Here is a 26,389-nt window from a genome sequence, read left to right on the forward strand (position 1 = left end):
CACCTGTTAGGGTTCTCTGAGATTGCTTACAAATTCTAGATGTGGTAGTGTAGCACTAATGGTTCATGCCTGTGATATAAGCTACTCAAGAGGCTCAGATTTAAGTATCACAATTTGAAGACAGCCCAGGCAGGGAAGTGCATCTGATTGTTATCTGTAATTAATTAGCAAAAAGCTGTAAGTGGAGCTACAGCTCATCAGTGAAAAAGCCAGGCAAGAGGGCAAGGCCCTGAGTTCAAGTCCCAGAACCGGTGCAAACATACAAAAATAAGTGTGGATTCTTTTCTGATGTCGTAGGTCAAGACCGAGTACTCTAGGAGAAAAGGCTTCTTGACAGTGGATGGCCAGGAGGCCCCTGCAGTGCCCGTCGTGGGAGATGGGACTATGCTGGATGTGGAAGGAAAACTGCACCTGGGAGGCCTCCCTGCACAGTACAGAGCCAGGAACATTGGCAATGTAAGAGCACCTTTGGGGGGACCGGTGTTGGACTTGGGTTCATTCTGAAGAGGAGCATATAGCTCATGTTTAAGTTATCTTGCTTGAGCTAGGTACCGATGACTGTTCCGGATCAGTGGATCACAATGCAAAGCCAGCCTGGGCAGCAAAGTCCATGAGACTCTTTTATGCAGTTAACTGGCAAAAAGCCAGATATGGAGCTGTGGCTCATGTTTTAGAGAGCCAGCCTCAAGTGGATAAAGCTGGAGAACAATGCTCAGGCCCTGAGTTCAAGCCCCACAATAAAATGAAATAAAATAACATACCTTGCTGGAGCCTGGGCTTACCTGTAAGCTATAACTGTTTAGAGGTCAAGTGTCAGAGCGTCTCCTCAGAACCTTTCCCTGCCAATTCACAAACATCCCCAGTCGCCTTTCAGAAGGCCACTTAGCTCCCAAAAATTTAGTTAAGGGCAGTGGATTTGCCATCATCCAGCATTTCATTAGCAAAGATACTCGAAGAGTAGGTCTAAGAGAGACATTCACATGAGGTCTTATGGCAGTTAAATTTTAGGATCTGCAAGATGATCCTGTTCTGTGGTTTGTGGAGACAACTTTGTGTAGGAAGAAATATTTGCATTTACCTCCCCATAATAAGCGCCACCTGTTTTCACGTGTCCTGTGGTTTAGATCACCCACAGCATTCCTGCCTGCATCCGGGAAGTGATCGTTAACGGCAAGCATCTGGACGAGAAGAGCCCTGAGTCTGCCTTCGCAGTAGGCAAGTGCCTCGAGGTGGCCCAGGAAGGGACTTTCTTTGAAGGAAGTGGCTACGCAGCTCTTGGTATGTATGCATAACTCAGTAGGTAGCATGGTGTGGATGCAAGAAGGGGATGGTAAGGCAGGAGGACCCAGCTGGAAAGCTGAAGGAAAATGCTTTCCATTCTTCCTAGCTCTCTGCCTGCTCAGGCAAAGCCTTCTGAGATCCAGTGCTCTCTGGAAGGCCTTCTGAAGGCTTTCTCCTACCAGGACTGGTATGACTCCTGGCAGAAGGCAGACATGGGCTGTATTTGTCCTGAATTCATGTAAGGCACATTCACCATCCACATTAATAAAGGCCCTCCAGTAACAACTGTCTAGAATGATTTATACCGGCAGTTCACTTAGTACTATCTTATCACCTGAATAGTAAACCATTCAATTCAATCTCTACTTTTAAAACAACTGGTGTGCACTTTGGCTACTAGGAGACAATAATATATCAGGCCCATGGGCTCTGGGAAGATAAGAGTGTGGATCACAAAGAGGGTTGTACAGCTCAAATCTCAGCACCATGAGAAAAAGACACCCCCCCCTCCCCCAGCACACATATGACCTAGAGGGTGGGAATGATTTGCTGTTGGGCGGGGGAAGGGGGGCGGGAAACAGAGGAGTGCTTGGATGTAAAACTCTCATTTTGTCTCTGAATACACAGCAGGTCCAGCTGGACCCAGTAGGGCTCACCCCTGACCTTGTATCACTGGCTTTGTGCATTTCAGTTAAAGAAGGCTACAGAGTCCGATCGGATCTAAACATCACCTTTGAGTTCAGGACTACTTCCGAGAATGGTGTTCTCCTGGGAATCAGCAGTGCTAAAGTGGATGCCATCGGCCTGGAGATTGTAGATGGCAAGGTGAGGCTTCTCCTCCTTCCCCTCTTCCTCCTCCCCTCTGCCCCTTCCCCCAGGCCCCATTGGCCAGTGTTGGACAAGGGCCAGTTAAGAAGAGATGGTATGAACCAAGTAGTAGCAGCACCAGCCTGAAGCCAAAAAAGGCAAGCAAGAGCAGGAGGCCCTGAGGTCAAAGCCTAAATACTGGTATAAAAATAAAAAATAAAGGTCAGAGTTACAACATAACATAGAAAGGTCTCTGAATTCCTTGTACCTAACTTTCTAGTGGGAAGCTAGGACCACATTAAGTCTACAGCTATTTAAGGTGAAGCAATAGGGGGATTAAAGTCCAAGGATGAACCAGTAAAATAAGACAAGATCCAATGTGAAAAATAACTAAAATAAAAAAGGGATTGGGGATCGGGTTTATGTGGTAGAGTATTTGCATAGCAATTGCAAGAGCCTTCATTCAAACCCCAGTATCTCTCTCCTCTTAAAAAGAACTTTAAAAATATTTTTGTATTGTATCTTCTTAAAAATATTTATGTGACATCTAAAATTATTATCAGTAGCACAATGACTACAAAATGTACTTTTTTAGTTGCATTGTGTATTTTGCTTCTAATTTTGGATCGATACTGTTTTTCAGCTTTTTGGTGGTTTCTTAAGGGTTTGAATAGACAGTATTATTTGGCACAGTGTACTTTGAAATAATACTTGTAGTTAAAAGTTAGCCTAAGTCTTCCAGCACTGAAGGGCTTCCCTTCAGCCTTGGGCAGCTTAAGAAACCAGCACAAAGTACTAGGTAGCAAGAGGATTCTGTGCTAGAGGGAGAACATTTGTAGTCTGCCAGGAGGGCTGGTTTCTTTTCTCCTTTTATCTTGTATATGGCCATCTTTTGCCCATGGCTTCCTATGATCCTGTCTCTGTGGCTCTGTCTCCTGATTCCTATCAGGACACTGCCATATTGTATTAGGGCCTGTGTTGGTGGTGTCACTTTGACTTAATCATCTTTTGAAAGCCCCATTATGAGAGACACTGAGAGCTTGGACTTCAGTATGTGACTTTGGGGGGCAGACCAAGTGGCATGTTCACCTCTTCCATTTGCAGAACATAGGCCTTTGTTAGCATTCACTGTGGTAGAGCATCGGATTTGTCAGAAGACCACTGATGAAGATTCCTCTGTAGCTGACAGCACAGTCTACCTGTAAACTCACAGAAGTGTCCTGCAGCTTGCAAGACCATAGAGGGGACAAACCGCCATTTTGTTTTCAAGTTTTCCTTTTTGTGTCAGTACTGGGGCTTGAACTCAGGAACTCACACTCTTGCTTGGCTCTTTTCCTAAAGGTTGGCACACGAACACTTGAGCTACGTCTCCATTTTTGGCTTTTGTGTTTTTGGGAAAAAAAAATTATTAGTGGGAAATAAGAGCTACATAATTTTGTCTGTCCAGCCTGGTTTTGAACCATAGTCCATCAGATCTCAGCCTCTTGAATAGCTAGGATTACAGGTGTGAGCTGTGGACACAGGTGTGCGTCACCCTTTCTGAATTTGAAAGGGGAAGACATAGTGTCTAGACCCTTATAGCCAGCATTTGTTCCCCTTAGCCCACCCTCCATCCTAACACACTGCTAGGAGTTTATCTCGCCCAAGACTATATGCACCATGGCTCATCAACACCATTGCTTTGTCCAGCTTTTGTTTCATGTTAACAATGGTGCGGGAAGGATTACAGCCACCTACATAATGAGAGATGGCCGGACTCTCTGCGATGGGAAATGGCACACACTTCAGGCCAACAAAATCAAGCACCGAATCATGCTGATTGTGGATGGGGAAGCCGTTGGTGCAGAAAGCCCTCACAAGCAGTCCACCTCTGCAGACACCCACAACCCTATTTACGTGGGTGGCTACCCAGGTGCGTACAGAGCCTCCCTTGTCAATCCATGCTTGGGCCTGGTCCCTGAGGAGCCTTTAGCTCAGGGGAACATAGAATAGGGATCCAGAAAGGTACATGGTTTGGTGACAAATATTTCATCATTTTATTTTTTTTAATATTTTTTATTGTAATTAATAAAAGGGTTACATGATATTTGCCAGATAGAAGGTGCATTAATTGACATACATTGATACCCTTTCACATGTCTTGGTACCCATTACCCCCCCCCCACCATCCACCCCCCCCGTCTTGGTTTTCCCCCCTTCCCTATCAAATTTCAATATTTCATCAGTTTAGAAAAGTGATTTCAAACACTCTTAATTAAAAATTGTTAGGAAAATTAAAATGATCTACCTATCAGTTAATTGATGAGAACCCTGGATCTGAGGTAAAGCAAGCTTGATGATCTGAATAAGGTCAGTCACCTCATATGACTCCCAGAGTTGGAAATCATTTTAAAGGGCCAACAGGGGCCAATTCCTCACATCAAAAGGATGCATTAGAGATGTTCCAAGAAGTCATTACAGATAACCAACATCTGTTGTCTGACTGTTCAAACCATGACTAGGCCTTAAAATTATGCTAAAAGTTTCCTATGAATTCTGTTCATTACTAAAGCCACCTGTGTGGAAAATAACTCTGATTTTGATAGATGACCCATTGTGATTACTTTGGTTTCCTCTAAAATGTCAACCAAATTCAGCAAAGTCCATCTCTTCTTTCTCCCAACAGCGAATGTCAAGCAAAATTGCCTGAGCAGCCGCACCTCATTCCGGGGATGTCTGAGGAAGCTCACTCTGACCAAGGGCCCCCAGATCCAGGCCTATGACTTCAACAGTGCCTTTGACCACCGTGGAGTTTTCCCACATTCCTGTCCTGGGCCTGAGCTCTGAACTTGGCAGAACCATCACTTGAAACCATTGCTAATGGTCTGAGGAGAAATATTTGTGTGAATTCAAATCTCTTCTATTCAGATTTTATTTCCAACTCAGGTTGTTTCCAGAAGAAATGTGTTTAGGTTAAAACCACATGTACAACAGATACCTCTATTAAATAATCTAAAGTGTAAAGTGAATTCATTGGTTTTTTGAAAGCTCATGTGTGTGTGTGTGTGTGTGTATGTGATGGTAATGGTTTGAACTTGGGGTTTGTTTGTTTGTTTTTCACTTACGGCTGGTGCTACATCAATTGAGCCATGCCTCTACCTCTGTCTTTTTGCTGGTTAATTGGAGAAAAGCTTCTCACTTACTTTTCTGCCCAGCTGGTTTCAAACCTCAATCCTCAGGTCTCAGGCTCTTGAATAGCTAGGATAATAAGCATGAGCCACTGGGACGTGGCTTTGTTTATAAAGCTTTTAAATGGATCTTAGTAAACATTGCATATATTATTGAGCACTTAACAGTATTTTATGCATTGCATTCGGAGCTTTTCAAAATAAAATATCCTACAAACTGTAACAGTAGAACAAGTGTGGAACTTTTCATTTCTTTTTGCAAATTACAAGCTGATTTTCTGTGATAAGCAATGTCACTCATTGGCTACAGTCCAGTAGAAGGCACTGTTTGACACGCACAAGCCCTTAAAGATGCCCTCAAATCATAGGAGGTGGGGGGCACAGGACAAAGAGAGGAAAGCTGTTTTGGACATGCTCTTGTTTTAACAGGTCCTATTCTAGCAGCAATGATTTTTTCAAGAAAGGAGAGGAGAAAAAGAGATAAGGAAGAGAGGAGGAAGGGAGGGAGGAAAAAAAGAAAGGATGAAGAAAAGGAAGGAAGGTGGGGAGAAAGGGAACCTAGGAATTAACACATCCTTTTTCATCCTTTTTTTTTTTGCCAGTCCCGGGGGCTTGGACTCATGGCCTGGGCACTGTCCTTGGCATTCCTCAAGGCTAGCACTCTACTACTTGGGCCACCACTTCTGGCTTTTTCTGTGTATGTGGTGTGGGATCAATGAATCGAACTCTGGTCTTTTTTTTTAAATAATTTTTATTGTAATTAATAAAAGGGTTACATGATATTTGCCAGATAGAAGGTGCATTAATTCACATACACTGATACCCTTCCACATGTCTGGGTCCCGATTACCCTCCCCCCCACCCCACCCATTATCTTGTTTTTCCCCCTTCCCTATCTGATTTCAAATAACCAAATACAAATATATCCAATATATCAGATTACAAAGTGAGATACTGTAACAATATGAGATAACCAAGGGACAGCAAAAGAGATGAGAGATAACATAGCACATTAAGGACAACAATCATTCATTATATGGCCTTTTTTTTCTTTTTTTTATTGTAATTAGTAAAAAGGTTACATGATATTTGCCAGATAGAAGGTGCATTAATTCACATACATTGATATGCTTTCACATGTCTTGGTACCCATTTCCCTCCCCCCCACACCCCCCACCCGTCTTGGTTTTCCCCCCTTCCCTATCAAATTTCAAATATCCAAATACAAATAAATTCAATATATCAGATAACAAAGTGAGATACTATACCAATATGAGATAACCAAGGGACAGCAAAGAAGATGAGAGACAACGTAGTACATTAAGGACAACAATCATTCATTATAGGGCTTTTGTTTCAATATCCTGGAGGTCCTTTCAATTAGCTTCACATTATATTTCTAAGTCTTTCCATTTCCTAACAAATGGGGCGATGTCATTTTTTCTGACAGCAGCATAGAATTCCATTGTGTACAAATACCACATCTTGTTGATCCACTCATCAACTGAGGGACATCTAGGTTGGTTCCATATCTTTGCTATGGTGAATAGTGCTGCAATGAACATTGTTGTGCTAGTGGGTTTAGTATGCCCTAGATTCTGGATGGTTGGGTAAATGCCAAGTAGTGGAATTGCTGGGTCATAGGGGAACTCTATGTTTAGTCTTTTGAGGCACTGCCACACTGCTTTCCATAGTGGTTGAACAAGTTTGCACTCCCACCAACAGTGTAGTAGTGATCCCTCCTGGCCACATCCCCTCCAGCATCTGTTGTTATTCGTTTTCCTGATCCTGGCCATTCTAACTGGAGTGAGGTGGAATCTTAGAGTTGTTTTGATTTGCATTTCTTTTATGACCAGAGATGTTGAGCATTTCTTCATGTGTCTCTAGGCCATTTTTGTTTCTTCAGAGAAGACTCTCTTTAAGCCTTTGGCCCATTTTTTAATGGGATGGAGATTACTTTTGGAGTGATTCAATTTTTTGAGCTGTTGATATATTTTAGATATGAGGCCTTTGTCCATTGTATGGTTAGTGAAGATCTTCTCCCACTCTGTAGGCTTCCTGATTAGTTTAGTAGCTATGTCCTTTGCCATACAAAAGCTCTGCAGTTTAATGCAGTCCCACTTATCCAGCCTTTCTCTGATTTGTTGTGATTCTTGGTCCTTATTAAGAAAGTTTCGACCTGTGCCAAGGAGGCCTAGTGTATCTCCTATTCCTTCTTGTAAACTTTTCAGTGTGTCAGTTTTACCTCCAGGTCTTTGATTCATTTGGAGTTAATTCTAGTGCAGGGTGACAAAGAAGGATCCAACTTTAGTTTTCTGCAGGTGCTTAACCAGTTCTGCCAGCACCACTTGTTGAAGAGGCTGTCTTTCTTCCATTCTATTTTTTTGGCTCCCTTGTCAAAGATTAGGTGGCCATAGGTCTGTGGTTTAATATCTGGGTCTTCAGTTCTATTCCATTGGTCTTCAGGCCTGCTCTTGTGCCAGTACCAAGCTGTTTTGATAATTATAGCTCTGTAATAGAGTCTAAAGTTTGACATTGAAATTCCTCCTGCGTTGTTCTTTCTGCTAAAAGTGTTTTTGCTAGGGCCGGGAGTTTGGCCTAGCATGCATGAAGACCCAGGTTTGATTCCTTGGTACCACATATAGAAAAAAGCCGGAAGTGGTGCTGAGGCTCAAGTGGTAGAGCTCTAGCCTTGAGAAAGTCCAAGGACAGTGCTCAGGCCCTGAGCTCAAGCACAGGACTGGCAAAAAAAAAAAAAAAAGTGTTTTTGCTGTACGGTGTCTTTTATTATTCCATATGAAATTTTGGATTGCATCTTCTATTTCTTTAAAGAATGACATTGGGATATTGATGGGTATTGCATTGAATTTGTAGATAGTCCTTGGCAAGATTGTCATTTTCACAATGTTGATTCTTCCAATCCAGGAGCATGGGAGGTTTTTTCATTTCCTTAGTTCTGCTTTAATTTCCTTTTTCAGGGTTTTAAAGTTTTCATCAAAAAGGTCCTTTACATTCTTAGTTAAGCTAATTCCTAGGTACTTTATTTTCTTTGAGGCTATTGCGAAAGGAGTTGCTTTCCTGATTGTTTCCTCTCAATGTTGGCGTAGAGGAAGGCAGTTGATTTTTTGAGGGTTAATTTTATAGCCTGCTACCCTTCCAAAGTTCCAAAGGAATCGAACCCTGGTCTTTGTGAATGCTAGGCAAGCATTATACCACGCTCCCAACCCCTGGAATTAACACATCCTTTATTGCCAATTTTATTTTTACCTCTTGTAATAAGATGGTCCTCCTTGATTGGCTACTTTTCTTTTTTCCTGAGAGAATGTATGTCATGAGAAACAGGATGGAGCAGTGGGTATGGTCTTCTAGTGGCCTAAACCATTGTAATCCCGGATTCCCAGAGTCTCCCAGGCTTTTCTTTTCTTTTTTTTTTTTTTCTTTTTTTGCCAGTCCTGGGCTTGAGCTCAGGGCCTGAGCACTGTCCATGGAATTTCTCAAGGCTAGAGCTCTACCACTTGAACCTCAGCACCACTTCCGGCTTTTTTCTATGTATGTGGTACCGAGGAATCGAACCCGGGTCTTCGTGCATGCTAGGCAAGCACTTTAACCACTAGGCCAAACTCCCGGCCCTCTCCCAGGCTTTTCTGAATATACTGCCATTTATCCTCTGTGGCTGTGATAAAAATCTGGCTGTTACAAATGCTTCAGAAGAATGCCTTCATTTTTCCACTGCTTCCTGGACTTGGCCTTATGGCCGAAGACAGAAAGGTATCAATGTCTGCAAGATTTCAGCTTGATGAACCTAGAGCTTCTGTGGACTGTTGCTGTCCTTCCTCTATTCCTAAATTCCTACATTCCTTGGCCAGTGTATGTGCAATTTATAATTCCTTTGCAATTAAACATCAACAGGAAAGGATTTCTTAGCCAGCTGTGGTAGCTCAGCATGTTCTGGAAAACTACACACATCTGGGCAGAAACACCTGGGATTCCTTACTGTACCATGGGTTTGGGAGACAGACAAGAAGCCTGCTGTTGCTATGGAAACATGGCAACAGCAAGGATGAAAACACAGGAATATGAGATGATGGTCCACCATGTTGAGTAAATAGTGAACATTGTCTTGAAGTCTTTGCCTCTCCCTCCTTTCCCACCCCTCCCACCAGACCTAAAGAACACTTAATGATTTGGGCTTTTCAGAAGGCTTGGCTTCAAATATCCACATTTGTCCCTGTGACCTTCAGAGACATTCCAGACTTCTCCCTGCGCTATGACGGTGAAGAACCCGGGCTCCCGTGTGGCAACAGCACTCTAGTTCCTGAACCCTGCCTCAAGTGTGGCTTCAGCCCTTAGAGTAGTGAGGCAGTTAAAATATAGGACCCCTCTCCCCACCCCACCCCTGCATTGAATCTGAGTATAGACAAATAACTTGCACAGTGTCCTGTGTTAAATCTGGTCACCCCACTTTAGAGGTCCCCAAGAACCTTTAAAGATTACAGTAGCCCTTGCCTCGTTGTGCACAATAAAAACAGATTCACATCCAAAAGGACTTGAAGACCATATTTTTGCAAAGATGCTTTTCTGGAACTATCAGGAATTTTCCCCAAGACCTCGTGGTACTTCGATTCCGTGTTTACTTGACCTATTATTCCAATGACTTTTCTAAAATGGGGTATATAGATAACACAAAATATACCATTTGAACCAATTTTAAAGGTTGTGTTCTGTGAAATTTAAGCACATGCATCTTCGGGCAGCCATCACTAGCATACATCTCCAGAGCTCTTTTCATTGTGGCAAACAGAAAATCCGTCCATTAGATGCTAAATCTCTACTTTTTCCCTCCCCCAGGCACTGGCGACCACTGTTCCAGGTGGCTCATATTTAGGGATTCTATAGGATTGCTCCTTCAGTATTTATTTCACTAAGTTATACGGGTTGTGGGATGTGTTGGAATTGCCTTCCATTTTAAATTTGCATAATTTTGCACTTAACACCTATGTATATGTGCATGTATGTTGGTGAGAATGTAAATTGATATAGCCTTTATGGGGAACAGTATGGAGAGACTTGAAAAAAAATGAAAAATAGAATTCACATATGAACTAGCTGGCCTACTTCTATCTCTAAAGATAATGAAGTTAGCATACCAGATGGATACTCAGGTGCTCCTGTCCAGTGGCTAAGATATGGACTAATGACAACAGATAGATGGGTAAATAAATTTGATAAGTACACACAATTGAATATTATTTAGTCATAAAAATAATAAAATCCTACCATTTGCAGCAAATGGAGGACAGTATTATGTTATGTAAAATAAGCCAGACAGAGATAGATAAGTAAGTACCACATGTTCTTTCTCATATATAGAAAGTAAATTTGATAGGACCACAATATTGTGATTACTGTTGTACCCAAAGTTCCCAATCCCCCCGAAAGACCACCAGAGTCCACGACCAATACATGCAACAAAGAGCTGTTTATTAGCAAGCTCCAGCTTGGTCCTCTGCGCCTTAGAAACCAGTGACTCTTGGAGGCCCTGAACATAGAATTAGCACAGCTTTTATAGCACAGAATAAACAAGTTTTAGTTTTCATTCTCACAGCCTCATGTTTTAGTTAACTTTTACATAGAGGCATTTCACAATTTCTTATATTATGGTTTCCCACAGAAGTTTAGTCTTAGGGGTCCTTGCTAGCTGTGGAACACAGCTGCAGTCCCAGAGATTACCTTAGAATGTTCTTGCTAGCTGTCTGAGTAAACAACTGATGGAGCAACTTACAGTTCTCCTGAGAAGAGGCAGTTAGGAGATTTCTCAGAACTTTACAAAATGGAGACTGCTTAGAAATAACTTTTTACTGAAGTTCATCAAACTTCAAAATTAATTTAGGCCTCACAATTACCAGAGGATGGGAAGAAAAGGATAGATGGTGGATTAAGATTACAGGCTGGACTCTATAGATGCACACTTCATATGTCACAATGAGCCCAATTAATACACGTTCATTCCCAACAACATAATACAAGCACCTAGCAAACTCTAAATGGAATAGTTTCTCAAAAATATGCCTAGACCAACTAAACATATAAACCGAAAATAGGGCCAGGAGTTTGGTCCAGTGGTAGAGTGCTTACCTAGCATGCACAAAGATTCCTCAGTACCACATACATAGAAAAAGCCAGAAATGATGCTATAGCTCAAGTGGTAGAGCTCTAGCCTTGAGAAAGCCCAAGGACAGTGCTCAGGCTCTGAGCTCTGAGTTCAAGGCCCAGGACTGGCATCAAATAGTAATAATAATTTTTAAAAATGGAGAGAGTCCTACTGTGGAATTCAATGCCTACCAGGCAGACTGCTTTTTTGAATAGGGCATAGTATTTTTGCCCAACAGTCTTGGACTGCTTTCCAGCTATTTTAGCTTCCTTAACTGGAACGATAGACTTGACCCACAGAACTCAGCCTTTTTGTTTAAGATGTGGTCTCAGGAACTTTTTGGCTCTTCTGGCAATAACTTAAAAAAAAAAAATCCAATCATCTTCCAGATACACACATGGGAGAACTAGCAATTCAGTAATCTTATGAGTTTTTCACAGGTGAAGGCCAGCAGACAGCAGAGCCACACCTTCAAAGTGCTAAGATAGTTTTGGGACCCTGTCCTCCGGCAGGTCCCTGTGGTCCTGCCGGTCCCTTGGCTGTAGTGACCCTGGCTAAGCTAGTGTTTGGAAGGGGTGCCTCTCCTCCAATCAGACCCCAAGTCTGCTCAAAGGCCTTGGGTGCCAGGCGCCCGGTCTCGGGTCCTCTCTCCCCCGGACCCCATCTGTAGCCCCGTTATGATACAGACAGGAGCATAGACACTGCATCAGTTTACTCTCTGGTTAGGCGGGTTAGGACACCTGCCACACCATGCATGTGTAGGGGTACCTAGTCTAGTGACCGCCGGCGGGGTGGGAGTCCTCCCAGGTCCCTCCTGAGGCCAGGCCAAGGCGTCCTGATGCTCAGGTGTCTCGGTCCCAGGCTTCCCTCAGTCTGTTCCTGCTCCCCAGTGGAAGGACACGAAAATGTGTGCCAGCCTCCTCTCAACCAGCTAGCCTGGCCAGGAGGAAGTGAGGTCGACACTAGGCTAGGTGAGGCTGGTGCTGGGCAGCAAGCGGGTCTTCCAGCTAGGCTGTCCCCAGCCTGGGGGAGCACCCTCCCCTCCCAGCAGGACACCCGGACTGGGACAGAAGGACCAGGCAGGGAGGACCAGATGGCAGGGTGGTGGGGAAGGACATCAAAGGTGGGATATCTGGGCCAGGATCTGTGGGCGTGGCTTCTGGGAGGGGCTCTGTGGGCGGGGCATCATGGGCGGGGCGTTGAGGGGTGTGGCTTCTGAGAGGGGTTCTATGGGCGGGACATCATGGGCGGGGCGTTGAGGGGTGTGGCTTCTGGGAGGGGCTCTGTGGGCGGTGCATCATGGGCGGGGCGTCGGTGGGCGTGTCCGCGGGGCGGGGCGTCAAAGGGCGGTTGGAGCGGTTGGGGCGGTTGGGCGGGGGTTGTTGGGGGGCGGGGCCCCTCTATATATAGGCTGCGCCTCGGTCCATGGGAGCCCAGCCAAGATGCCAGTCCCCTGCTGAGGTGAGCCATTGCCCGCCTGGTAGGGAGAAGGCGTGATCCTGGGGTTTGGCCAGGGCTCCAGGGCGGATGGGGTAGGGTCGGAGGGGGTGGGAGATCCGGGTGCATTGTCCCCCGCCCCCGCCGCCCGCCGTGGCTTTGGAGGCGCCCGGGGCCCTGGGTCCCCAGGGCGGGGGGGGGTGGGGGGGTGGGGGCCCTGGATCGCGGACTAGGGGTTCAGCCAGCCCCTCGTTCTTGTGTTTCAGAGGACGACCGAATGGACGCAGGATGGGAGCCGACCTAGACTTAAGTAAATGTGAGGAGGCAGCGGGCAGGGCCGGGAGCTGTGGGGACCCGCCGAGGATCCCCGTCCTGTTTTTTTTTTTAATAGGAATGGGAAGGAATGTGATGTCTAGGACTGTTTTGTGTAAATATGAAGAGTAAAACAAAAACACTCCCCCCCCAATCCATCTATAGTTACACGGTTCTCAGCAAGGTTGTCCCCAGAGGGTGTGTTGGGTGGGGGCGGGAGTACATGGCCTGCCACAGTGGGAGTGCTCATGAGCATGTGCAAGTATACACAGATGTTGAATGCCAGGTGTGTGCGTCAGTGGTGGGGCGCAGGAGTGAATGGGTGTTGAGTATATGTATGACTGTGAGTGCATGTAAGGCTGAGGAAGAGTGTAAATGTGCGCGTGAAAGGGTGTGGTGTATGTGAGGTTGTGTTAGTGCGTGAATGAGGGGATGTCTGAGAATGTGTGTGTGTGGGTGGGTGTGTGTGTTTCAAGCCCAGTGGGAAAAACCAACTGCTGCTAAACATCCTACCAGACGTGCATAAGAGCCTCAATAAAGAAGTATCTGGGTGCTGGAAGTGTGGTCTAGTGGTAGAGTGCTTGGCTAGTATGCACTAAGCCCTGGGGTTCAAATCCTTGGTACCACATACATAGAAAAGCCAGAAGTGGTGCTGTGGCTCAAGAACAGTGCCTAGGCCCATGAGTTAAAGCTCCAGGACTGGCAAAAACAAGTATCTGGGTCGAAATGTCAATAGTATCACATCTGAAAGTACCTTTATTCTAAGATAAAATTTATGTGGGTTCATATAAGTGGATCATCAATCCCTAATATTGGGATTATAGGTGGTTTATTGCTAAAATTAATAAAAGGTTTTCAAGTTCTTGTATAAAGTACATTGCAAAATGGTGCAAATGAAATTCAGAGATTTGTACATATGTTTAATAGCTTCTTGAGAAGTATATTGTGTTATTACTCTTGTAAAATTCAAGGATGCCAGGCACTGTTGGCTCCTACTTATAATCATAGTTACTCAGGAGGCTGACATCTGGGGATCATGGTGCAAAGCCAGCCTGGGCAGGAAAGTCCATGAGAAGATTTATTCCAATTAACCACCTGAAAAACAGAAAAGGTGCTGTGGTTCAACTAGTAAAGTGCTAGCCTTAAAAAGAAGAGCTCAGGGGCCAGGGAGTTTGGCCTAGAGTGCCTGCCTAGCATGCACAAAGACCCAGATTTGATTCCTCCGTACCACATACATAGAAAAAGCCAGAAGTACGGTGGGTGGCTCAGGGTAGAATTCTAGCCTTGAGGAAAGCCCAAGGACAGTTCTTAGGCCCTGAGCTCAAGCCCAGTATTAGCAAAAAAAAAAAAAAAAAAAAAAAAAAGACGAGCTCAGGCCCTGGTTTCAAGCCATATAACTAAATAACATAATTCAAGGGAACTTAGTGCTAAAAAAAGATACCTTTAAGTGGGCATCAACACAGAGGGGGGTCAGAAGTCAGATGACCTGACTTCTGTGTTGGTTTTCTAGATTTTTCTGTTATTCTTGCTGACCTCAGCATCAGTCCCCAAGCAGAAGCATCCTTCCTTTTGCTATCTAACCCACAGGCCAATGTGAGCCTCTTGGTAGAACTTTTTGTCAGTACCTGAGGTCAGATCCAGTGGTTCAACTGGGCCTTCAGTTTTACTTTGCACAAACTGTGTCCTGACTTCTTCAGGTAATGGTTCTTGAGATACAGGTTAATGACAGTCATTTTTCCAGACCTGGTAATATAACCTGATAATGTAGATCAAGAAAAATGCTGAATTTTTCAGGAAGGCTGCGAGATGACTTTACTGAGTGAATGGGTTGAATTAGAGCCGTTTTAAAATTCAAGCTTGCTTTGTCCTCACAATCTATCATAGATGCCTTTGTGAGGAGAAAAGCAGAAGGTGGCATCACCTAAAACATTTGTTTCTTAGTTTTCACTTATTTGATCATTTTTGTTGTCAGGGGTTGGACAGAATAAATTTCCCTATCAGAGGAGGCTGCTACCACATCTCCTTTATGGAGGAATTGAAGATTGGTCCAGCTTGGAGGGTTAAAATTCTTAGGTGTGCCTCGCTGGCCAGATGTCAGAGCCACGGGAATCAGCCAGTGAACCTAGACAGCTACGGGTCTGCAAATTCAGGTGAGCTTTGCATTTCTCTGTGTGTTTGCGGAGGTAGAGACAGAGGTTGCCAAGTGCAATGTTTCTTTTAAGTAGCTTTACACAAGTACAGAAAGAATACAAGCTGAAGACTGTGTGGGTATGTGTGCCAGTACTTGGACTTGAACTCGGGGCCTGAATATTGTCACTGAGATTTTATGGTCAAGGCTAGCATTCTGCCACTTGAGCGAGCCACAGCTCCCACTTCTGGAATCCCATGGACTTTTCTAAAAGCTCTGGTTGTCTGTGAACCATGATCCTCAGATCTCAGCCTCCTGAGTAGCTAGGATTACAGGCGATTGCTCAGCTTTGAAAATGTGTTCTTCCTGGTTTTTAGACCTCTCTGATGTGTTTGTGTTGCCTCTGTGTTTTTTAGGAAGGTATTTTCTCAAGAGAATTGTCCTTCCTGAGACTGAAGCCTGTGAAGTGGCTGCGTCCAGCCTGATTTCCTGAGCTGCTGTCCTGGTGGGGGTTGGGGAGGGGAAGAGTTTTCTCCCAACATCCTAGGGGAGTACTAGATTGTGGTTTTGCTTTTCACAATGGAAACTTCATTTCCTAATGATTTGTAGGATGTCTATTGGGTGACACTCCCCAACAGGGTAAGTGGGGGAGAGAAGAGGGGGGGAGTGAGGTATGAATTATAATTTAAGGACATTTTATATGTATGTGAAAATATAATGAAACCCAGTACTTTGTACAATTAATATACGCTAAAAAAACGTACTTATAGCAAAAGTCAAAAGCGGTTCCTAGCTACCAAATACGGACTTTGTGTCCTTTAGCATCCTACCATTTGCAAGTCAGATTCATGAAGTGTTCTTCCTATTGCTTCAAGTTTCATTCCCACTTCTTAAATGTTGAAGGTGTGATTTCAGATCCATTGAAGAGTCTTTAGGAAGGCCACTGGCTGTGATGATATGTTCCTTTAGAACCCCAGGGAAAACTAAAATGATGCCTTCTTTCTTTATCCCCCCAAATGCCCTAAGCAGGTGGGTCCACAATCCAAGGAAATCTCCAAGCCTTCCAGCCATTTCCCTCACCACTCTGGGCTAGAACTAGCTGTGCTCTGGCACCTGCGATCTTGTCCTAATATATGTAGGTAAAATCTGTGACTACAGGTCACGTTTCCCTGGCAACCCATTTATGAAGCCCCTCACTGATACGCTGTGAGGAACGCAGAGAGATGTCATCTCTTCTCAGTAATTCTGTCCTTGACACAGGCAGATCTTCATGCTCTCCTCTCTGCTCATTCTTCCAGACAATGCCAGTGGGTAGTTTGATTTGTTTCCCCCAGACACAGTGAGCAAGGGGCATGCAGGACTGCTAAGGTGTTTGGAGCTTAGCAGAGTCCAGCCCTAAACTATGGGCCTTTAAAAGACACCATTGCTGAGGTATAATTGATTTGTAATAAACTATATACAATGTGCAATCTGATGTGTTTGTGTGTCAATTACCCCTGTGACCTTCACTACACTAAATAGGGCGAATATACCCCATCCCTCCTGTAGTTTCCCCACGCCCTTTCACAGTCCCTCCTTCTCACCCTTCCTGTCAAAGTTCAGCACACTGGTTTCCAAGAAGGAAGAATGCCATAAGCTTTCCTTCTGCACAACAACTCTGACCTCTGCAAAAGGTAAGGAAATGAAAATATAATGTCCTTTCATATCTAGACATAAAAATCTGTGAAATTTTTAGTGAATTCAATTATAAACCCCTCCTATAGAATTTCCCTTTTATTTAGTATATTTTTTTCCACACGTTTCTTTGATTTCTCCGTTCAAGTCAGTTTTCCAATTTCCCTGCTGCGGCTTTCCCTTTGGTTTTCACTTTCACGTAGGTGGATGATCTGACATTGCAAGCAGACTGGCTGTTTCCTCTCATGCTCCTGGAGAGGAACTGTGTCCCAGGTGGAGAAAGGATATTAACAGATGGCAATTTAATGATTAATCATTGGTTAATAATGTAATCATTCAGTTTAACTGGTTAGAGTCTGATTTCAAACTCAGAGGACCAAACAATGAAAAGTATCCCATTCTACTGTTCGTAGGCTCTTCTATTAATCCTTGAATGGATTCAGACCACAGGAGAGTCAGGTGTAATGCCATTTCGTGTCAAAGCTCCTGGAAAACAAATGAAAGCTGTCCTTCAACCAGTAAGAGAGGGCCTGACAGACCTTTCATAATAAAACATTTTCAGTTTGGCCTAATCTCCGAAGTTGTTTCCATGGTTCCTGTTTAGAAATGACACAGGTGTAAAGGATGAACATTTGTCAAATACCAACTAATCCAACTTAGTACCTGAATTGGATATGAGGGAAAAATAGGGCAACCTAAAACAAATTTGCTAGGTCAAGACTTTTCTCAGAGTTAAAATTAGGCTGCAAGGAGGAGAATAAGACTTTAGAAGATAGGTATAAGCTTTTGTAGAATGTGCAACTAGTATTGGAGAAATAGCCAAGTTTGCGATGTGTTTGTATGTGTCTTGGGCACAAAGAGACCTAAGCTGCCTCTCACTGATAAGGAGTAATGTGAATGTGCTAACTAAATTTTCATTGATGATATCCCTGAGCTGATTACTTGATTGAGTCAGAGTTCTAGATACTGGGTGTTGGAAAGGATGATGCTTGCATGTCTCTCACCCTTTAGGGTGCATCACGACCATGGCCAAGGGCCAAAGTCAACAGGAGAGTTTACTCCTGTGGAGAAGCAGATATGGGTGAGATGGCAGAAAGATAGGGGTTGAAACTCTATTGATGAATTAGAGGTGCAGAATGTTAGCAGGGAGAGCCAAAGATTGACTAGGGTCAGGAGAAGGGGCTAATCATTCTTCCCAGAACTTGATTCCTGCAGGTTTATGTGTGTCCTTGGCTGTCAGCCCTATTTTTGCAGAGGTCTGTGGAATGGATCTTGGTGTCAATTGGAACCAGGAGCCGGTTTGGGAAGAACCTGCGACAAGATTCTGGGTAAGAAGTTAGACTGGCCAGTGAACAGCAGTGTGTGCTTGGTGTCTTCATTTAACTGGGTGTGAGAACTCCATGAGTTAGAAGCATGAAGGTGTCTTCCCAATAGGTAGAGCAGGAAGCGGAGCTCTACCATGGGAAGATGGTTTCCATTGCCTTTCAAATCTCTGCAGCCAAAAAAGAAGAGGCTCTTTGATTTGATGGCCACTCCGTGTCCCTTGTCTGTGCACAAAGCCAGGATGACCTGTCAGGCCCACACAACGCAAGGGTTGTGGGAAACTGATTTCCACCCTATACTGACACAAAGCAAACTTTCAGAGGCTCTGAAGCTCCAGTACCCTGGTAGCACAGTCTGAAAACTTTGGTCCCCTCAGCTCACTGCAGAGCTACAACCACCCTTGTATTGTGCTGTGCTGCACTTGAACCGTGCAGAATGATTCAGAATGAGTGGAGATCCTCTGCTGCCATCTAGAGACAAGTACTGGGAAAGCAGGCTATAATGAGTTGTGAGGTTAAAACACCTGACTGCCTCAATGTTTGAAAGTGCATGATCTCACCTGTAAAGTATACAAAAGTTGATCTCAAAGAATTCCACAGCAGCACTGCTACTGAGAGGCTGGGGAATAGAAAAGGGAGTCAGTCTACTTTTGTTAGATCGGACGAACACAGTAAGGCAATTAACAATGTACAGTGTACAGGTCAAAATAGCTAGAAGAATTGGAATGTTCTCAAAGATATGATAATGATTAAAGGAATGAAGATGCTAACCCCCTGACTTGATCACAATGTACGTGCGTATTGTACTCATGAATATACAGCAGTTTTACATCAATAAAACATCCCATAAAGGGCAAAGTAGGAGATAATTCTCATTTCTGTGGCCTTTACCACCAGCTGGAACTGTTTTAAATTTCTGCTCCCCAAACCTGCAAGAGGCTGATTGGGATATGCAAAACCTTCCAAGTGACTTTCCAATTTTTTGAATTAAGGAACCAAAAAGTCACTACTAATGTAGGCCTGTTTTTGTTTTTGGTGAAATGAGTTTGGGCATAAAGCTTTAAAAATCTAGTTTGGAGTGCGCTGTGCTTGGAACTTTTGAAAATGTACTTTGTTAAGCCAGCTATAATACTAGATTTGATCTATTAAAGTTTCTAATATTTAATGCAAATATACCCATTATCCTGAAGTATCTCTTAAGATTGGGAGTGCAAATAATTGGGTTGGTCCAGAGAAGGGAGATTACCTTCCAATTGGAAAAGTCCAATGTGAGATGCACATGTATGCACTCAAGTTTTGATGAGTTCAGTGGGAAATACATCATAGAACTCTATCCAAGATCGCCTATAGATTACCGTTCTAGCTCCTTCCCGTGGTCCATCTGGTTAACGCGGTGTATATCTTGTGGAAGTAATGGTGGATGGATCTGATAATGGCATATGCATATTTTTAACCATTATGTACATCTTTCTCTTGAGTCTTTTCCTCAAAGTGGGTAGGCAGAAATGGGCTCCCGATTATACTGGGCATAGAAAGAACCTTAGACATACCCTCTTGTATGGATTTTAGGGAACAGCAGGCAGCATCCTTTTGTAGTCTGGAAACACTGAGAATTTGAACTCAGGACCTGATGCTTGCTAGGCAAGTCCTCTACCACTGATTTGCACCTCCAGCGCAATGCCTTACTTTGATTTTACATGGAATCCAAAAGAGTGATAGGTTACTGTGCTGTAGTGCGGTGATCAAGGAGACCCTTGAAGCTTGCAAGTTTATGTCTTCTAAGATGTGACCAAGAGTGGCATTCTGGAGTTCTTTGACATCAGTCAAAGAAACTTTGTGCCACAAACTATTGATGTTCACTTACTAAATAGGTGTAGGGCATGCCAATCTTTTACGTTCAGCATAGTTTGTAATAAAAAAAAATTATCACCACCCAATCCATTCCCTGCTGAATCAAAGGCTGTAGGGTTAGATACAAATACTTGAAATAAAATTAAAAATGAAGGTAGGGTGCATGGCCTGGCATGCATGAAGCCCTAGTTCCATTCCTTGGTAACACATAAACAGAAAAAGGCAGAATTGATGCTGTGATTCAAATACTAGAGTGCTAGCCTTGAGAAAGCACAAGGACAGTGCCCAGGCCCCGAGTTCAAGCCCCAGAACTGGCAAAAAAAAAAAAAACCCCAAAACAATGGATTATTTCCTAGAACCAGGTCACATGTTAGCTACTTTTTAGTGCATCTGTTGTGATACTGAAACAAAGCATTGAAGGATTGATGAAAAATAAAACACAATACTCATAACTCTGCTGGCAACTGGTGTGCGTGTGTGCGCGCACTGGAATTAGGCCTTGAACTCAGGGCCTGGGAACTATCTTCTTTTCTCTCAGAGCTCACACTACCACTTGAGACACAGCTCTACTTCCTGCTTTTTGCTGGTTAATTGGAAATCCTAATAATTGTTGATTTAATGTTTCCTCCACCTCACTCTACCCATCCTTGTCATAGCAGAAGTGCCTTTTGCACAAGACCACTTGATTCAGACATTTCCAATTTTAAAAGTGCCTCTCACCAGTACTGTTGTACACTTAGATTTTAAAATTCCTGTGACAGAATCTTTAGCTTTTCTCTAATTTTCATTTTTTAGTGTGGCTTCTGCTTAGCAGTGAAGGAGGCTGAGAGCAGAGTCAGTGACAACTGTGAGATAAGAGTGAACCCACAATAGGGACATTTTCCAGTGACACAATCTTGTCATCAAATCACACTTTTAGAAGACAGTTGAAAACTTCAGCGTGTGAATGACATTGTTGACATACTTGACACAAACACCGAACTCCCATGTCAAAGTATTCTTTTTTATTAAGTGAATATCTGAGGGGAAGAGGTGAAAATGCCCCCTGGGGATCATGACATCCCCTAGTCTGGAGTCGTCTCAGGAAAACGCACATGCAAGGGGAAAGAAGAGTGGAAATATGTGTGCAAGGGAGACATTTTAATGTGCCATTTTTCAGTCATGTGAAATATGTGATCAGCCACTGAGAATGCCTGGCAGTAGAAATGAATGTAAAAACTTGAAAACATGGATCTCCACGTGGTTAGAAACATGTGCCAATCACCAAAGGACACAGGTTCCTTTGGTGATGCTGATCTCTGAGTATTTTTTGGTTTCAAGCTTTTACTAAAACTATTTTACATCAGTTTTATCAGATATATACTGAAAGCTAACTGATTTATTAAATACTTAGATTCAGGGACAGAATATTAAAGACCACTACCTTGTTTTCCCCAGAAAAGTAAGTGAGGTAGTTTACATTGTACATAAACTGTAGAGAGTTGGCCTTCCAGTGTGTTCAAAGGCCATTAACTCCTCAAAATCACATTCCCAAGTGAACTACTTCACGAGGGATCCACTGTTAAAAATGGAGGAAAAAGGAGCCAGTTGCAGGAATTTTCCTTAATTTATGATACTGAGAAGTATATCTCTTGGAGGTCCTTTGTGGAGGGCACATTCTCCAAATTGTGTGCCAAGATCACGTGGGATGGGGGGAGCTGGTGAGGAGCCATTTACAGGTCCGGTATCTTGGCCTTTTGTTTGAAAATGTGCTAACCCCTGGATTCAGACTTGAACTCAGGCCTGGGTGCTGCACGCCCTGAGCTTTTTGGCAAAAAAAAAAAAAAAGAAGAAGCCACAGCTCTACTTCTGACTTTGCAATGTTAACTGGAGATGAGAGTCTCACAGATTTTCCTGGCTGGGCTGGCTTCAAACTGCTGTCCTTAGATATCAGTCTCTCAAGTAGCTAGGATTACAAATGTCAACCACAGGGACCCAGCGTGGCGGGCATTTGAAATTTAACTGCAGGGATTTGTTTATTCTTTAAGAATGAAATTAGCAAAAAGAACCTCTTTAACTATACCAACAGTAGTGTGTGTCTACTAACATTCTTCACTACCCTGTTAATAAGCTCCAGCAAAGACTCAGAGTGGCTGAGAATGTGGCTTAGTGGTAGAGTTCTTGCTGTGCATGCACGAAACCCTGGGTTCAATTCCTTGGTACCACATACAAAGGAAAAACGTGAAAGTGGTACTGTGGCTCAAGTGATAAGCACTCTCTTTGAGAAAGCTCAAGGACAGTGCCACTGAGCCCAAGCCCCAGGACTGGCAAAAAAAAAAAAAAAAAAAAAAAGATTTAGAAAAGGTAATTTCCCTCCAATGGTTTTGACACTGACATTACCTTCCACATTATATAGTACTCTAAAAGTTGCCACATCTTTCAATAAACTGAAGGGACAACAGTTACTGAATTAGCCAAATATTTGCCATCTTAAAACCATGCAAAACCAGAAAAGAAATTCAGAGTTATTGTACTTTATACCTGTCACCTATTATTCACTATTTTAGACCCGTGGCAGGTTGGACTAGATCGCAAAAGCTTTGGAATGCATGTACAAGTTCAAATGTAGTTGCAGTGAAAATAAATGAAAACTCCAAACTAAAAAGAAGAAATGAAATAGATGTGTAAATTTTCTGTATAAATATCACAGAACTGGACACTTTGAATGAGAAAAAGTACAAAAGGTCAGCCCCTTCACATACATACACAAACGCAAGGCAGCTATTAGATGTATTTCTTCCACATGCGGCCATAATGATTGCATTTTAGGTTTGGGGATTTGGCAAGTATATAAAATGAAATGTCAAGAATGATGAAAAGAATTCACAGATGCTCAACATTCCTTATGTAAATGAACATACTGTTAATATAAAAATTTATGGAAAGATGAAATAAAAAACAAACCTACAGATTGCATATTTAGTTTCTAGTGGGTTTTCAGGCAAACGAAATTAAAATTCTCAAATGAATGACTTTTTGTATTTTCTATAAAAGTACTGAAAAAAAAATCCAAAAGGCCAGAGACATAATGGTCTACACGTTGAATGTAAATAATGCTTTGCATAGACACCAAGGCAGGAAGTGGGGTGGGAGTTATTTCTTCTACATGCAATCATAAGAGTATTACCTACCACTCTGGTTTTGTGTAGAAGACCAATAAATGTTTTCCTAAATGTGTAATTTGATTCCACTTTGAATTGCAAGGGAGACTCACTTAGATCTTAAGTAGATGTTCTTGTGTATGTGTTTGTGTTACTAAGGTGCAAATCTATCAAACTAGATGCTAAAATGTGTATGGAATAAAGGAGTCTCTGGTCTGCTGGGTAGGTTCACAGTGCAATGACAGTATCTCTTGTCACAACAGGAAAGAGGGGATGTGATTCCGTGCTATTCCTGATCACACTTGAGAAATGATCTAAATTGCAAACATCCGCACTGTGTTTGGCCAACTGAGGATCTAGAAACTGATTTCAAGGTTTTGGTGGTGACATGCATTTGGCTGACCAAGCCACAGTGCATGGCTAGTCTGATGGCTGAGTCAAACAAAAATATGCTTTTTTGGACTTAAAAGACCTAGTTATAGTGGTAGTGAGCGTGTCTTGGGAGAAAAGCAGTTTTGTGTTTTTAGGTGGGTGTTACAAAGTGCTTCTCTACAGTTCTGAAATGTAAAATGGGAATGGAAAAAGGAAATTCATTCCTGGCACCTGGGAAGATGTTCATGGAGCACCATAACCTGATGAGAAAGTCGAGGCTCTTTGGCTACTGACCGTTATGGATGACTCAGCCGTCTTTGTACAAATGAGCATCACAGCAGCCCTGGGCTCACAAGATGGTCTGCTCTGAAACCTTCATTTTCACTCTCTGACAGAGAAACATGTATTGAGTCAGGATACCAACAGTCAACCTGTGTAAATCCACGCATCGTAACAGCTTTCTTTAGACTCCTCCAACACGAGCAATATTGTGTGCATCGCGTGAGAAACCAATTCTTGGTGGGACAGAAATTAAGGCTATTTCTGGGGTTCTTGCTCACATAAAGTATAGAAAAAAGTATAAAAAAGAAGGGTCTCTTCACATCACGTGTCGTGTGTGGTGGCACAGGCTTCAGCAGGAAGTACTGCCGATTTCCAGCTGTAGGGCCAAGTTGATGTCTGCTGCAAAGTCAAGGAAAGGCAAATGGTGGGAGCTCTGTGTTCCATACTGGCCGTTCCTCTGGATGGACCATACCTCCTTTCCTCTTATCAAGGGAAAGTGATGAGAATGTTCAGCTCTGAGGGTGAGCCAGCCCCTTCCATAGTCCTTGTCGTCAGAGCTGAAGACACCACCCTCAGGGAGGCAAACCACAGGGCAGTGTACAGGAGCAAACTGGTCAAGGCAGTGATGGTTCCCCCACCAACCAAGCCAGGATTTTTTTTTTGGCATATAATACATGACAATAGTCATCCTGGGCATATTTTTCAAAGTCTTGGTTGGGGTTTAATCACCCATTCTGCATGAGGATTTACATGATACACATCTAATATATATGCATCTGGATCCAAGCAGTGCTGTCCTGAAAAGAGAAAAGGCCAAGAACATTTTCAGGACCATAACCTTCTGTGTGCACATGCATGCATAGGGGTCAAAGAGTTCCCGTATCTCCTTCTCTCTCTCTCTCTCTCTCTCTCTCTCTCTCTCTCTCTCTCTCTCTCTCTCTCTCTCTCTCTCTCTCTCTCTCAACCCATAAAATAAATCTCCTATGAGATTAATTCACTGGGGGTAAAAATGACATGCCAAGCATAGGAATGCTGTTCTCGAGCGTCACTGTATTAATTCAAAAGATATGTGAGGAATTTGTTCATATATGATACACATCAAGAACTATGATGATAATCTATATGCAAATATAGTCCTCCATATCATTTTTGTGCCAAGATGGGGGCTTGAAGTCGAGGCCTAGGCTTTTAGGGTTTTATTTATTTATTTATTTTGCTCAAGACTTGGTGATTTAGCACTTGAGCCACAGTTTCACTTCCAGCTTTTTGTTGGTTAATTGGAAATACAAGCCTCCCAGACTTTTCTGCTTGGCTTGGCTTTGAACCAAGATCTTTAGAACTCACTCTCAGATGCTGGCCCTCAGGATGTTTGCATAACAAATATGTATAATATAAAGTAAGTCAGAGGGTGGTAAGAATATTAGACAAGAACAACTCTAGGAAGGAACATGGAGAGCGTTAAGGAGCCAGAAAGCCTCCATTAAGGAGGTGATACAACAGCAAAGACATTACAGAAGGGGAGTGGGGAATGAACCAGTAGTCTCAGAAATAGCCAAAGCAAGTGTAAAGCCCTTATGCAGAGCTGGTGACTGCATGCAGTAGCAGCTAGGAGTCTGGGGCCTTTTCAGGAGGCAAGGTGAGCAGGTGTCTGCAAGCAGGTGGATTTACAAATGATGGAGACAGACTGGAGCTCACAGAGGAAGCTGTGTATGCAGACCCGAGCATTCTGAGGAACTGTGTCTTCCACCTCCAATTTCAAGAGGCTGAGAGGTCAAGAAGAAACAGGCAAAAGACTCTGCGGTAGGAGGTGAGTCAGAGGCTTAGATTGTCCTTGAAATCAAGTGAAGAAAGTGGTGTTCAAAACTGTAAGATCAACTCAGGCAGTTGAGTGAGCTGATCAACTCAGAATTATTGAGTTATTTCTGAGCACAAGTGCTCACAGCAAGAGAGTGGGTTTGGTGAGGTGCTGAGGGGAAGGCAGGCTCAGGAGGTCTCAAGAGAACCACTGGAGAGCTGAGGTGTGCAGCTAGGGCACAGAGAAAGAGGGAGGGGACTTGAAGGTGGGTCCAGTGAGCTTTGTACAGAAGAGAGTTAAGAATCATCATGGGAGTGGAAGAAATGCGGCTGAGTGGAAAGAGATGCAGTACTTGCTGGAGGAAGTAGACAGATTGTGTAAGAGACAGCCCCCAGGGCAGCCAAGAAGAGGCACAGTGGGTGTATAGAAGGTACCTGGAGCTTGGAAGGTATGAGTAAAGGCGGAAGTAGAAGGAATTTTCTTTTCTTCCATCACAGCAGGCAAATATGAAGTTGTTGTTGTTGTTGGTGGTGGTGTGTGTGTGTGTGCATGCATGTGTGTTGGTATTAGGGCCTGAGCTAAGAGCATGGGTGCCGTCCCTTAGCTTTTTCCCTCAAGGCTAGCATTCTACTACTTGAGTCACAGCTTCACTTCCAGCATTTTGCTGGTT

At 43.4% G+C, this 26,389-nt stretch overlaps 2 protein-coding genes and 1 long non-coding RNA gene across 4 annotated transcripts in view; 2 read left to right on the plus strand and 1 right to left on the minus strand.

Annotated features, from left to right (window-relative positions):
• The window catches only part of Lama1 (laminin subunit alpha 1), an 85,476-nt gene extending 80,066 nt beyond the window's left edge, over nt 1–5,410 (plus strand). Inside the window, exons 58-62 of the mRNA XM_090353541.1 lie at nt 298–456; nt 1,125–1,278; nt 1,973–2,106; nt 3,778–4,000; nt 4,754–5,410. Of these exons, the coding sequence (XP_090209667.1) occupies nt 298–456; nt 1,125–1,278; nt 1,973–2,106; nt 3,778–4,000; nt 4,754–4,914 (831 nt within the window). The 3' untranslated portion in view covers nt 4,915–5,410. The remainder of the gene's footprint in view (nt 1–297; nt 457–1,124; nt 1,279–1,972; nt 2,107–3,777; nt 4,001–4,753) is intronic.
• A 7,436-nt stretch (nt 5,411–12,846) lies between these two features.
• Nucleotides 12,847–16,752, plus strand: LOC150049943 (uncharacterized). The gene is made up of 4 exons (XR_016538843.1): nt 12,847–12,886; nt 13,110–13,159; nt 15,128–15,305; nt 15,700–16,752. It is a non-coding gene; the product is annotated as an uncharacterized LOC150049943 (long non-coding RNA).
• Nucleotides 16,753–22,472: 5,720 nt separating this feature from the next.
• The window catches only part of Arhgap28 (Rho GTPase activating protein 28), an 82,874-nt gene continuing 78,957 nt past the window's right edge, over nt 22,473–26,389 (minus strand). For both annotated transcript variants that reach the window (XM_090353481.1, XM_090353482.1), the window contains one exon: nt 22,473–24,721. In XM_090353481.1, the coding sequence (XP_090209607.1) occupies nt 24,627–24,721 (95 nt within the window). In that variant the 3' untranslated portion in view covers nt 22,473–24,626. The remainder of the gene's footprint in view (nt 24,722–26,389) is intronic.

The sequence above is a fragment of the Megascapheus bottae genome, chromosome 19, assembly GCF_031878675.1.
Source record: "Megascapheus bottae isolate mThoBot1 chromosome 19, mThoBot2.hap1, whole genome shotgun sequence".
Lineage (NCBI taxonomy): Eukaryota > Metazoa > Chordata > Mammalia > Rodentia > Geomyidae > Megascapheus > Megascapheus bottae.